The following is a 14,533-nucleotide window of genomic DNA, read 5'->3' on the forward strand; positions in this document are numbered from 1 at the left end:
GTGTGTGTGTGTGTGAGAGAGAGAGAGAGAGAGAGAGAGACAGACAGAGAGAGAGAGAGAGAGAGAGAGAGAGAGAGAGAGAGAGAGAAAGAGAGAGTAGAAGGGGGGAAGATAAAGAACCCCACTCTAATAGTTCTTCATCTTTCCCTTCTGGGAAATGGAAGAGGGACTGGAGGTGGGGATTATTCTCCTGGTTTTGAAGTGCTTTGATGTCAGCAGCATCACTAAACTAGCATCTCCTCTCTCTTCCCTTCTTTTCCTGTCTGTCAGTGCCAGAAGAAGGGGTAGAGGAGGTCTGGGCCAAGGGAGACCTATATGGGTAGAAGGGGTAAGGAAAGGTTGGAGAGAGAATTAAGGCTGAGAGGGACAGGATTCCTATGCCTGGGAGGCAAGCCCCCATTGGGTTAGGCATCAATCAGATAGTTAACTTCTCTCTGCCCTCTCTTCCTTGTGGATTGGGGCAGTAAAAATGAAAACCCATGGTGCACTGTCTGTAGGATGTCTGCCCTCTTTCTCACTCCTTTTCTCATTTCCCCTGGCCTTCCTCTCAATACACCACAGACTGACTTTCTCTCTCTCTCTCCCTCTGTCTCTCTCTCTGACTCTCCCTCTCTCTGTCTCTGTCTCTCTTTGTCTCTCTCTCTGTCTCTGTCACACACACACACACACACACACACACACACACACACACACACACACACACACNCTCTGTCTCACACACACACACACACACACACACACACACACACACACACACACACACTCATACACAAGATCGAGTTTTTGCTTCCATCTCAGAGACCTCTGGGTTAGACTCTTACAACCCAAAGCCTTCTTCCTTCCCAGATATCTAATCTATTTCATGTCAGCAGATTACCACCTAGGCTGCCACTTCCCACTACCCCCAGAGCTTCAGGGTTCAGGTTAGATACCTGCATGGGTGTTTTTGGTCTTACCTCCTTTCCAGGCACTTTTCTCCTTCAATACCTCAGGACTCTTTGGAGAGGCAACCGGGACCTTCCTTCCACTAAAATCTCAACTTGGGGAGGGAAGAAGCTGGAGCCTGGACCGAGGCCAACTTGTTTCCTTCCCAATATTGATTTAGATGGGGAAAGAGAGGAATGGAGCTGTAGGGAATAGGGCTCATTCCCTATTCCACGTGCACATCCCTCTGCAGGAATTGAGCCTTTAAGTGCTCAGAAACATGGGCTTTGCTGAGCTGCTGGTGGAGGAATGGTGGTGGGGAGGAATTGATGGGCAAGGTTGGCAGGGGCTCTCCTTGACTCCACTCTCAATCAGCATATGAGCTAAGTGGGATACAGAGCCTTGGTAGTAGGGAGGCCATGAAGCCCCATGATTCTGACCCCATCCCTTCTTGGAGTAGATGGACAAGGAATAGAATGCTGCCAGCCCTCTAACTTGCTTTGAACATTTGTCGTGGATTGAGGTGGGGAGAGGTTTTTGCAAGGTTAGAGTAGTAAGAAAGCAAAATGGGGGAATACCTAAGCAGATGCACACCTTGAAGCCCAGGACATTGTTGTCCTTCATCAGAGACCCAGATTTATTTCCTCTCACCAAGCTTTAGTACTGTTCCCTCTCACTCCACAGCCCTCAACAGCAGATCCTTGCTTCTTTCAGCTCTATTGTTTCCCTGGCTCATTTCCTTTTGAGATGAGTAGGTACAAGCATACAACACTACAAAAATCAACTTGATAAAGAACACAGCAAAGGTCATGGCCAGAGACCAGGAGATCATAGGGAAAACAAAATCCAAGTGAAGGCACTTCTCCCAGGGATGGGAGGGGATGTGTAGCTCCCAGCCCAACTCTACTTATGACTAGTCTGACTGCCTTGGAAGAGGAGGGCTGAGATCCCTCACCTTCTTTTCCTATGTATTGTTTTATTGGCTTTTTTTGTTCTTCTACCATAATCATTTCCCCATATGCCCCACCACCACAAAACTGAATAATACTGAATAAGCTCTTATAATAAAGAGAAACAAAAAGGGTGAAGGCTTTGGAGCTTGTGATCCTTGGCTTTAATCTTGTCTCTGCCACTGAACTAACTGCTTGTGTGACCTTGGGCCAGACATATTACTCCTCCTGCCTTTAGTTTTCCTCATCTCTAAGAAGCCAGGCTGAACTAAACATCTTTTAAGATCCCTGCTGCTTTCTTTCTCAAAGAAGAACATTGGGAGATGTGCTGAGGAATGGTGGGGGAATGAGAGAGGAATAGAAGGGGGAAGTATGAAGAAAAAGAGGCTATCATCTGGACATGTTTGGATTCGAGAGCCAAGTGTCAAAGCAGGGCAGAAAGGTCTCCAGGGCAGCAACAGAGCATCAGCAGTATGTTGTATGTACCTGGAGGAACCCCAAAAAGTCTCTGAGTCATAGCTCTCTATCAGAATGCACTAATCCCAAGAGTTGACAAGACACATAAACAACCCCTGTCCTGCAGCTATGAGGATGAGGATCTGAATCCTGTGACTCACTTTTCTGGTAAGGGGTTCATTTAGATTTGGGGAGGACAACTCTCCTTAGCCTCACCTCTACAACTACCATGACCTGAATGAGACTGACCCTTCTTGCTGATACCACTGAGCTAACCTTTCCTTTCCCTGGCTTAGTCAGGAATCCTGATGTTCAAGTAGTCTGGTCCATCATCTGCCACCATCTTCCTCTCTGGCACTCTCTCTGCTGTCTTTGAGGGGTGCACTGCTCGTAGGGAGGCCAAATGACCTTCCTTGACCCATACATTCCCCATCCTGCATTTCTTCTGGTTTCCAGAAGAATTGGTCCTCTTTGACTCTGAATAGGGGCACCAACCCAGACTCACAGTCATGTTACAACAAATCATCCCATGACCTTCCCAACTAAGCATTTAACACTCTCTTGCCAGTCCTTATTGCAAGTCCTGAAGTGGAGAGACACGAATCTTGAAACAGGTCAGGCTGAGGCACTGAGAAGAGAGGTAGAAGACAGTTTCTCATTGGAAGTTCCCGCTTATTGGACCAGCTCTATTTTCTTCCCAGTCTCAAAGACAAGAGGTACATAGATCTGCCAGGGAAGATGGACCCCAGGATCTTAGATCTTGAACTGGAAAGTCTCAGGGAAGGAAGCAGCAGCCCTGAGGAGGGTTAGAGGTCAGAGTGGACTTGGCACCATCCAGAGGAGAGCTTGGCCAAGAATTTACTTGAATAACACTGTTTGGGTAATGGAGGGGAGGTGTGGACAGCTCGAGGTCCTTGTGTAAGCTTTCTATCATCTCAAATAAACTCACAGGGCTGAGCCAGCAAGTTAGATTGTTATGGAAAAGGGGTGGCCCCTGCAAAGTTAATCCTCATTTGCAAGGAGGAAGCCTAATGGCTAGAAGAAAAGCAGATTTGAATGTTCTGTGGGACCTGTCTGGAGGAGGGAGTTGGCATGGGATGCCTATTTAATGTGAAGGTCTTTATTATGCTATAGATATAGATGCATGTGCATATACATGTAAATATGTGTGTATTTGTTTGTGTGAGTAAGTTATATGCATATTTATGCATTGTGTATATGTGCATGTTACGTATGTACACCTACATGTATGTTACATATATGCCCGTGTGTTTAAAAATGCCTGCGCATATATGCATGTGTATATATTTGTGTGAGTATATGTAGATGTATAGTTATCTGGGTGTATATGTGCACCTGCATGTGTTACATACATGTGCATGTATGTGTTGCATTTGTCTATAAATGTCTGTGCATATATAAGCCTATGTTTATATTTGTGTGAGTATATGTATGTGTATAGTTATGTATATGTGCACCTATGTGTGTTACATGCATGTGCATGTGTGTGCTGTGTGTGTCTAAAAATGTCTGTGCATATATATGCATATATGTATATTTGTGGGTGTCTATATTGGGGTGGGAGAGGGGTAGGGATGACAGGATGGTAACTAGGATCTCTTCTATTTCTCTTTCCTTCCTTGCCCTTTGGGCATTGAAGGGCAGCACCCCAGGGACTGCTCCTTAGAGGTTAGCCCATGTGTCTGCATATATCCATCTGGGCAATGGATAGGAGAGTTCTCAGGGGCTTGGAAATGTCTCTTTCTACACTCGAGACATCTGATCCAATCTGCATTCTCCCCAGAGGTGTCTGGCAGCACTCTTCTTCCTGCCTGGTGCTCAAAATCTGCCTTCATCTCAGAGGGAAGGGTAGCCCTTCCCCTTATTCGTCACTCCCACTTCAGTCCCAGACATATTAAGAAGTTGGTATTCCTGTCTCTACAAGGAGGATTGATGCTGCTGACACCCAAATGGAGGAGGAGGGGTTCCAAAAGGCACTCTGGAGCAGGAGGTGCCACCTGAGTTTAGACCTTGGAGAAAGAGAAGTTTCCATAGGTGGGGGCAGGGAGGGAGGAGAAGCTGCATTTCAGGATTAGGGGACAATGAGATGATGGGAGTGAGCAAAAGGCACAGAACCTGGAGAAGGCAGGAATAGCAGTGGGGTGGTGGATAGGCCACTTTCTCCCAATGTAGAGTATATGTGAAGAATACAAGATGAGAATGGAAGGGAGATTGGAGGGAGAATCCCAGGGCTAAAAGTCTATGTTTTAATATGTAACTGAGAAGAAGGAGCCACCAAAAGTTGATTGAGTAGAGAACTTTTGTGATCAGGACAGTGGATAGAGAAGATAGCAAAAGGAGCAGGACAAAGAGTGAATTTGAGAACAAGGAGACTAGAGGCAAAAAAAGAAAACAAACAAAAAAACCAACTAGGAGGCTATTACAATAGTCTGAGAAAGAAGAGTTGAGGGGTGAATTGTGGTTATTGGACTGGGAACTGGAGGCTAGAGACATTCTATAGGTGGGATTGACAAGTGAGTGGAGAGAAGAGAGGCAGGTCTATAAGGCAGGAAGAAGGGGGAGAGATCCCTCTGAGGTTGCTAGCCTGAGCAGCTAAGAAGATGGTGATACCAACACCAGGGTGGGAAAAGGAAAGTTCAGAGTAAGGGGAAGTTTGGGAAAGAAGGTGATAAGTTTAGTGCTGGATATAGTTTGAGATTTCAGTAGGAATCTAGTTGGAAAAGTCCAGCAGGCAACAGGAGCTGTGGAAATGGAGTCCTAAGGAGACAGAGTGGAGCTTCACTTGCATAGAGATTATATAGATAACTGAAGTTATGAAAATGATTGAGATCACAGAGGAAGACAGTACAGTGAGGGAAGAGGAAGATCCAGGAGAGAACTTTGTGGACATTCACACTTCAGGGATGAGAAGGAGATAAGGAGCCAGCAAAGGATTCAGAGGAGGAGCAGTTAGAGATGTAGGAGAGCTGGAGCTTGTAGTATCATAGAAGACTTCCCATTCTCCCCACATCCATTCCACCCTATATATATTCATTCTCTCCCTTAACTGACACTGTGTTCTCCTTGTCTTTCCCAGGTGACTGGTGCTATGAATCCCAAAAGGATTCACATTGTCCAGGTGAGTTGGGGACTACAGAATCCAACCCCCCTTTCCAATTCAGGCAGCTCATCCACCCTTCAATAATGAAGCATGGCTAGCCAGGCTCAGAACCAGGCAAGGTATTTCACCCCTGTCTATCTCTGTAAAATTAGAATGATAAACCTAGTGTCTAATATTCTAAGTATCAAAGAGATAATAATTCTGAAGCACTTTGCAAATCTTAAAGTATTATATAAATGCTAGCTACCTTATTTTGGAGGGGGTCACTTAATCTTTAGATGAATGATCCCCTTTGTATATCATCTCTAACCAGCATTTAATCCCTGACTCATTTTCCCCATTCCCCTCATCATGTTCTTGGTTTCATTCCTCCTATAACCACTCCCGGGGTAGGGGGGTTCTCACAGAATGGACACTTTTCTGAATCAGTCAAATAATGTCTGGTCTCTAGCTCTTCTAAGAGATAAGGCTACTAAAATAAAAACAAACCAAGCACAAGATAGCAAAAATACCCAATAACAACTTGTAAAAAACAAAGCAGGAATGGTTTGGGAATTCTCCACTGTTTCAAACAGAGCTGAGAATTGGCTATATTCCACTGAGGACTTTCCTTCCCTTCCCCTTTCCCTGCTCTGGTTATGAATGTGGAGGGGAGGAGACAGCAGAAGGACAGATTCATAGAATGTCAAATCAGGAGAAGACTTCAGGCATCTTCTAGTGTTGTCCCAGCTTTTTGAAAAAATAAAATGTATTGGCATCTCATTATTAAATTCCTTTCATTTCTGACTCTATCAACACCTACTCATTGAAACATCCTTCATAACAAAGACCCTCCCCAGAAGAAAGAAAACATTTAGTAAAACCAAAACATATGAGTGAAGTCTGACCATGTATCCTCTATTCTACACCTGTAGTTCAACCTTCTCCCACCACGTGAGCAGAGGGAGACGAATTCTCTTAATTCTTTTCTATGACTAAGCCTCTTGATCACATAATGGCACAAATGTCCTATCTGACAGAACAACCCACATAGCCTAAGTCATCAATCCTCAGTCCCAAACCACAGGCCACTCAAATCGATCAGAGGCCCTGTTCTAAAACCTGAGGAGGGTTAAGATGATGGCATAGAATATAATTCATACTTCCAGGTGTTGAAAGTACATTTGGTGGGGCAGCTGGGTAGCTCAGTGGATTGAGAGTCAGGCCTAGAGACAGGAGGTCCTAGGTTCAAATCCGGCCTCAGACACTTTCCAGCTTTGTGACCCTGGGCAAGTCACTTGACCCCCCATTGCCTATCCTTACCACTCTTCTGCCTTGGAGCCAATACTCAAAAGTTAAGGGTTTAAAAAATGTAATAAAAAAAATTTAAAAAAAGAAAGTACCTTTGGTAACAAAGTCCTCTTCTCAAAGTACACAACCACTATCCAGTGCAGTTTAGAATCCTAGTGGTGGAATCAGGAGCCCCAAGTCCTTAAATTTGGTTATCCTCTAGCTGTGTGGAGGGACCAGTAACTTCCCCTCTTGGGACCTACTTTGCCTCTTCTGTAAAATGAAGAATTTAGACTAGATGATCTCCAAAGCATCTTCTCACTATGGTAACCTGTGATGCTTTAATCTCGTTCTTTTGACTGACCCAGAAGCCCAGCAGATTTAGATTCAACCAAATTTATTTTATAAAAGGGGGAATTGTGGGGGACCAACCCAACAGAAAAATGACATTCATTCAAGTATTTATGTAGCTTCTGTTCTGTGTTCAGCTCCACACAATCAACTGATCAATCAGTAAATGCATGTTAAACATCATTTACGTGCCAGGAACTCTGCTTCAAGCTGAAGAGACAAAGAAAAATAACAAACCGTTCTCTTAAAGAACTTACATTATAGTCAGGAGACAATGGGGTATGCAAACAAGTGTTCCAAGGGTTAAGCTTATAGTTTAAAGATTCATTAAGACTTCTGAGACATCTGGCCTCAGATATTTCCTGGATGTGTGACCCTGGGCAAGTCACTTAACTGCCATTGCCTTGCCCTTAGCACTCTCCTGCCTTGGAACCAATATGTAGTATTGACTCTAAGACGGAAAGTAAGGGTTTTTATTTAAAAAAAAAAAAACAACTTCTGAGATATCATGTATGAGGAAATGCAAAATAAATCCAAGGTAGCTCAGGGAGGGAGGGAGGGCATGAGGAACTGGGGGGATCTGGAAAGGCTTGTGTAGAGAATGATACTTAAAATTCATGTTGAAGGAAGTATGGAATTCTATGAGAGAAGCATGAGAAGGAAGTGCTTTTGAGGCACATGGGGTGAGCTAGTGAAAAGCCCCAGTGCTGGCCCCTATAAGTATAAGACAGAATCACACAAGATACACCCCTAGATCTGAAATCTTCCCCTGAAACAAAGCCCCTTGCTCTAAATGAGATCTGATAGCAATGTCTACTTCTCCACTTCTCTTCTGTTTTCTAATCCTCCAGGTCCAGCATCATGGCCTGGGAGCTGCCAAAATAGCGAGCAATCTCCAATTGACATTGTGAACAAGAGTACCAAGTTAAATCGCTCACTGACGGAGATCACATTCACTGACTATGACAAAAAGGAGGCTAGTCCTATTACAAACAATGGACACACAGGTGAGTCATTTCTCAATGTTTTGGGAAGGGCTAAAGGGAGAGTCTTGGATAAGGAGTAGAGTACTAGTGACCAGAGGACCACATAGCCTCTCACCTTCTTCCTTTCTTCTTCTCTTATCTCACCAAGTATCCGTGACTCTTAAGAACTCAATCAAGATCTCCGGAGGTGGTCTGACAGGTACTTACAAGGCAACTGGATTCCATTTTCACTGGTCGAACTCTTTGGACAAGGGCTCTGAACACACCATCGATGGGAAGGCCTATGCCATGGAGGTGAGAGGTTCATCCCTCCAAGTTTTATACAGCCTCAATCCCATTCCCTTGTCTGTCCTCCACCCGAGAGGGGTAGAGCCTAGGGTCTCTGGGATTTGGTTTAAATCTTAGAATGATAAAACATGAAACAGATGAAAGTGATCTTCGAGACCTTCTCCTTTTACTTTATATATATCAACAAAATGAGACCCAGAAAGAGGGAATGATTTGCCCAGAGTCACTTGGTTAATTAGTAGCAAATCAAGGATTAGATTTCAGATATCAGAAACATCCCCTCTGTCCCCACTTCCTTTCCAGTGTTCCTTTGGGGGCCATAACAAAAATCCTCTCACCCTACTCCATACACTGTGGATCTCCTTAGCTCCCTGCCTTGTTCTCCTTATCCATCCATACTCATTGCATAGTGGAAAAACAATGGATTTGGAATCAAAAGATCTGAGTTCTAATCGTACTTGTCACTTACTATCAATGTAACCTTTGACAAGTAACTCCATCTTTCTTGGCTTCCTCAGTTTCTTCATTTGTAAAAAAAGAGAATTGGACCAGATGGCCTCCAATATCCCTTCTAGCTCTAGAGCTATGATCTTTTATTTCATAATTCACTTCATCTCTCTGGGCCTCCATTTCCTCATCAGTTTTTTCTAAATCTATGGTCCTATTCTCCTCAGTCCAGCACTCAGAGACCCCCCAGGGTCCAAGGAAGCACAGCTAAAATGGAAATGCCCATCCTGATCCCTTTATCTCCTGCTCTTTCCACCAGATGCACATTGTCCATATCAAGGACAAATTTGAGGACATATCAGAGGCACTCGCCTCACCTGACAGAGATGCAGTTGCTGTCCTGGGATTCCTGATAGAGGTTAGGACCTCCTCCCCATTCCTCTGTCCTCTTCCCATTCTTACCCACCTGTCAGTCTGCCTTTTTCCCCTTTCTACACCCCCATCCCCAACTCCAACCAGCAGAGGACAAGGAAATGGAACAATGGAGAAAGAAGAGAAGGATTATATCTATTTGTCTTTCTTTCCCTCAGTCCCCCTCTAGGTATGTTTGTCTGTTTCTCTTCTCCACAACCTATAGACATTTTGGGAAAAAGAGTCAAGACCAGGACAAGGGACAGGGACACCTTCCTCTTGCTAATAAATCAGAATACCGTGCAGCATCTCACTCACTCATCAGGAAAAGAAGGGGTACCCTGAGAATTAGCTTGGGGACTAAACACAAAGATTCCTCCCATCCTTCCCCCTAACATTCCCCTGCCTCTTATCCAAGGGTCGCTTCCTAGCCTATCTGAACAAGATGGTTCTCTTTCCAGGCTTCAGAGGAAAAACATGAAGGTTTTGAGACTATCGTGGCTGCCCTGGACTCAATCCCATATAAGAGTGAGCCATAACAAGCATCTACTATGCCCTAGCTAGGGACCTGGGTAGAAAATGGATGAAAAGATAGAGGTGAAAGAACTGCAAGGGGGAAGTTGAGTTTGAGCCACCCTGTCCCAATCCAAGTTGCCCAAAACATGGCAAGGGAACTTTTGGGAAGAATGATTTTAATAATCCGTGGCTATAGTAAAAGGTTAAGGTGGGGGGTGGGTACCACTGGGCATCAGAGGCTGAGAGATTGGAGAACAAGGTTCCTTTATTTGTAGTCATAGTGAGCAGGATTGTAACAGGGGAAAATTTGTATTTAGCAAAAATGTTATGGGCAAGTCTAGAGCAATAGTCTCAGGATTGGAGGAGAAAAGTCGAAGAGGAATGTGTACTATAATGTATATATTCTGAAGGAAACAGAGATTCTTTCCTGTAATCTCACGCTAACAGGCCCTCTGGGGTCTTTTTTCTCCTTCAGACGATAAGAATACAACAAAACCAGTGAGTCTTAATGACCTCATCCTCGATCCTAAGAATAGGAAACTTTATTACCGATACATGGGCTCCCTTACTACTCCTAATTGTGATGAAAAGGTCGTCTGGACTGTGTTTAAGACTCCTATACGAGTTCAAGGAGATCAGGTAACCATTTGGGGATCTTCAGTCTTCTACCAGGTCCCCAGCGGGGCTGTGGGGCTAAATGAAAGGCTCAGGGCTGGGTAGAATGCAATCAATTTGCTGGTCAATTGATCAACTTTGATTGTAGGCCTACCAGCCTCATGCTATGTGCTTGAGGGAGACACAGAAACATGGCATAGTCCCTGCCTACAAAAAAACTTGTAGTCTACTTACAAAAACCAAACTGTAACAGATAGAAGTCAGAGAACACTACAAACAGTGCACAGGATGATGGGATTTAGAGCTAAGAGGATTCTTAGCAAGGAGTGAGTCTAAGCTCCTGATTTTAGGGTTTGGTCTCTGCTACATTTAGACTGTCTGTCATCTGAGGACTAGTCTAGTTCAGAAGGGCTCAGCATGTCAGACTAGCCACCAAACCAGTTATTTGGTGGACTCTCTAGAAAGTCTAACAGTCTCTAACCAGCTCACAACAAGAAAAGCAATGACATGGAACAGCCAGGTGGCTCAGTTAAATAAAGAGAGAGTCAGGACTGGCTGGAGATGAGTTCAAATTCTGCCTGAGACACTTCCTAGCTATGTTATCCTAGGCAAATCACTTAATCCCAATTGCTTAATCCTTACCTTTCTTCTGCCTTGAAATTTATATCTAGTATCAATTCTAAGACAAAAGATAAGAGTTTAAAAAGAAAAGAAATGACATGGCCCCCTACCTTGACTCTTCCCCCATACCTCCCCTCTTCCAACCATCCTCAAAATCTGAGTTACATCCACAGTCTCAACTAAGTCATTTCTGGGATCTTTTAGAGTCTCTATCATCTATAAAGACAATGGAAATTATTCATGTAACGAATGGAAATGGAGAGTCATGGAGTAGAGAGGGTTGAATTCAATCTGAGTGAGGCAAGTTGAAGGAGCAAAAAGGTAAAAGTTCACCCCAGGTGGATCATCCCTTTTACTTTTATCTATCCCACCCATCAGAAGTAGGAAAGGGTCAGGGCTCAAAGAAGTCACCAATAAATGGATACAAAGACCTCAGCCAAAAAGATTAGGGTTCTTTATTTTGAAAAGAGATAAATCAACAAGCATTTACTGAGCACCAACTGGGAGGCAGGCCCTCTGCCATGTTGTGGATATACAAAGACAAAAAAAAAATAGTTTCTTCCCTCAAGGACCTTGTATCTTACAGGATGAAAGAGAAAATACATATATAGGAAGCTCTATATACAGATATATGCAAAGCCATTAAATAAATACAAGATAATCTGGGCCAGGCACTTGAAGCTGAGGGACTGTCATCAGGAAAGGCATCTCAAAGAAGGTGATGCTTGAGCTGAACTTTTCAAAGCAAGCTAGGGAACCTAAGTGGATATTAGAGTAATAGTCTGCTAAAACAAACCCAAGAACTACAAGAACATAATTATAAAAGCCTTTTTACACAAATAAAATAATATTTAAATAATGGAGAAATATTCATTGTTTATGAGTGGGCAGAGCCAAAACAATTAAAATGATAAACTAATTTATCCAATGCCATCACAATTCAAAACAAAAAATTATTTTATTGAGCTATAAAAAATAATGATAAAATGCATTTCAAAGAACAAAATCAGAGGAAACGATAGAAAAATGTGAAGGAAAGAGATCTAGAAGTGCCAGATTTTTAATTGTAATTATCAGAATTATCTGGTATTGGCTAAGAGATCAAAAGGTAGATTAGTGGAACAGAATAGACATACAACAAACAGGAATTAAATATTATACTAACTCTGTATTTGACAAGAGTATAGATCCAAGTTTGGGGAATAAGAACTCATTATTTGGAAAAATTGCTGGGATAATTGGAAAGTATTTTGAAAGAAAGTAGATATGGACCAATATCTTACACCATTCACTAAGATTAGATCAAAATGGATTCATGACATAAAAGGAGATATCATAAGCAAATTAGAAGAACAGAGCATATTACCTATCCGATTTATGGATAGAAGAGAAATGTATGGATAAACAAGAGATCAAAGCAGTATAAGATGTAAAGTGGATAATTTTGAATGCATTAAATCAAAAAGGTTTTGTATAAATAAAACTAAGTGTGGCCAAGATTAGAAAGAAAGCAGAAAGTTGGAGGAGGAAGTTTTATAGAATAGACAGTTTGAAGAATAACTTTCGAATCTCTACTTACAGAGAAAGAATTAAAAAATAGAAACGTGAAAGACAATTTATATGTACATATCTTTTTGTTAGGTTATTCCTTCTATGATGTGGGAAAGGGAGGGAGAAGGATGAGATATCTGGGCATAAACCTATAAAAATGTAATTTAAAAAATAGAAGGCTTTCACCAGTCACCAGAATCCCTGGTCTTTTACAGATCTCGAAATTTTCCCAAAAACTGTTCTATAATGAGAAGATTTTGAAAAAGAACAGCACGAACAGCACGATCAGCTCGAACAGCACGATCAGCTCGAACAGCACGATCAGCTCGAACAGCACGATCAGCTCGAACAGCACGATCAGCTCGAACAGCACGTCCAGCTCAGAGCGCAAAGATATGCCCATCATAGACAACTTCCGGCCAATACAGAAGGATGGGGGCCGTTCAGTCTTTCACAGTGGGGTGGAAGGACTACTGCCCCATACCTGGCCCACGTTTCTGGCCCCTCTGCTGACCTACCTCCTGGCCGTCCTCCTCTACTGAAAGGTCCTGGACTTGGGTCTTCTGGAGCCTGGACATTTGACCTGCTGGCCTCTGAGTTTTCACAGATATACTGTATAACTGTATATATATTTTTAGATAAACTTTTCCTCTGCACCTCACTGCTGCCCTTGACTGCCACTATTCTCTGTTATAAGCTTGACATCTCTTATCTCACTTACACTCATTGCCCAAATCAAACCTGCCCCAGGGCTCCTGGGTAGTTAGAGTGGATGAATATCACCTGAAGTTTCCGGCACCCCTGGCTGCAGTCCCTGCTCCATTTCCCTTCCCTCCCACCCCCACCCCCTCCCCATACGGAAAGACTAACGTTTCTTTTTGCTGGCCTTTCTCCTACCTGCCCTTTCAGCCTATCATATATCCACCCTGGGATGCCAGGTCCAGCCTGCCCTATTCTCAGCCGGTTCATCTGACTGAAGTTGTAGCCGCTAACAGAATATCCCGTGCCAGGGTTGGCTCCATTTTATCAAAGTCCTTGTGACAGCAGAAAGAGCATCATGACCTAAGGAAGTTTCACTCTCAAGAGACTTTCCATGACCCAACTCAATGAAACATCTAGCTAACCCATCTCAATCAAAAAATGAGCGCGTTAAGGCAGCCTCTTAACTACCCTGGACCAGGCACTGTCCTAGGTGCTGGTCGTACAAAGACAAACTTGACTGTGGGATAGATTGCTTATTCCAAGGCCACTTCCAAATGCAGGGGATGTGGAGGAGACAATGCCCGCACCCACAAGGGTGCCCCAACCTCTTCTGAGGACCCTGGAATGTCAGAGTTGGAATGGACCGTAGTCCAGCCCTATCATTTTATAGGACAGGAAATTGAATGCCACAGAAGAAAGGACTTAGCTAAGGTCACACACCTGTAGAAATCAAGTCTGGATCACAACTCAGTTCTCCTGACTTCCGGCAGCAGTGCAATTTTTTTCCTCTCATACAATACTAGGAGGAGAGGAGAGGGAAGAGGAGGAGGGAGAAGAGAGGGTAGGAACAGGAGCTAACTCATATTAACTAACATATCCATTTAAATTTTACAAAATGCCTCCTTTGAGAATCAGGACAAACCTGTAAGGTGGGTATCATTATTGTCATTTTCCAATGAAGAAATCAAGGCTTGGAGGTCATGTGTGTAGTCCAGAGTTACACAGCTAGTAAGTGTCTAGGGCTGACTTTGCAGGAAGACCATCCTAATTCCAAATCCAGCATTCTAACTACTAATATGCTTCCTTTCAACAACATGGAGTTTTTTCTGAATAATGGGGAGCAGTCTCCAAAAAAGCCCCTGAAGAAGCATGTGAGTGAGCATTTTCCTCTTTCTCCAGAGCAGATGTCTCTGTTCTTTCCTTCTCCATCAGTGGGACAAAAGAGGTAGGGGTGGGAGGCAAAGGATTGGCCCTGGGAGTGGAGAGTCATAGGATGTAAGTCAGCAGACCAGAGAGACAGAGAAAGGAGTGAGCCCAGGAAAATA

At 43.5% G+C, this 14,533-nt stretch overlaps 1 protein-coding gene across 1 annotated transcript in view; it reads left to right on the plus strand.

Annotated features, from left to right (window-relative positions):
* Positions 1 to 13,167, plus strand: part of CA4 (carbonic anhydrase 4) — a 19,802-nt gene extending 6,635 nt beyond the window's left edge. Inside the window, exons 2-8 of the mRNA XM_044672382.1 lie at positions 5,428 to 5,469; positions 7,923 to 8,078; positions 8,206 to 8,351; positions 9,112 to 9,210; positions 9,665 to 9,731; positions 10,195 to 10,358; positions 12,722 to 13,167. Coding sequence (XP_044528317.1) covers positions 5,428 to 5,469; positions 7,923 to 8,078; positions 8,206 to 8,351; positions 9,112 to 9,210; positions 9,665 to 9,731; positions 10,195 to 10,358; positions 12,722 to 13,048 — 1,001 coding nt within the window. The 3' untranslated portion in view covers positions 13,049 to 13,167. The remainder of the gene's footprint in view (positions 1 to 5,427; positions 5,470 to 7,922; positions 8,079 to 8,205; positions 8,352 to 9,111; positions 9,211 to 9,664; positions 9,732 to 10,194; positions 10,359 to 12,721) is intronic.
* Positions 13,168 to 14,533: the final 1,366 nt, after the last annotated feature.

The sequence above is a fragment of the Gracilinanus agilis genome, chromosome 4, assembly GCF_016433145.1.
Source record: "Gracilinanus agilis isolate LMUSP501 chromosome 4, AgileGrace, whole genome shotgun sequence".
In the NCBI taxonomy this organism is placed as follows: domain Eukaryota; kingdom Metazoa; phylum Chordata; class Mammalia; order Didelphimorphia; family Didelphidae; genus Gracilinanus; species Gracilinanus agilis.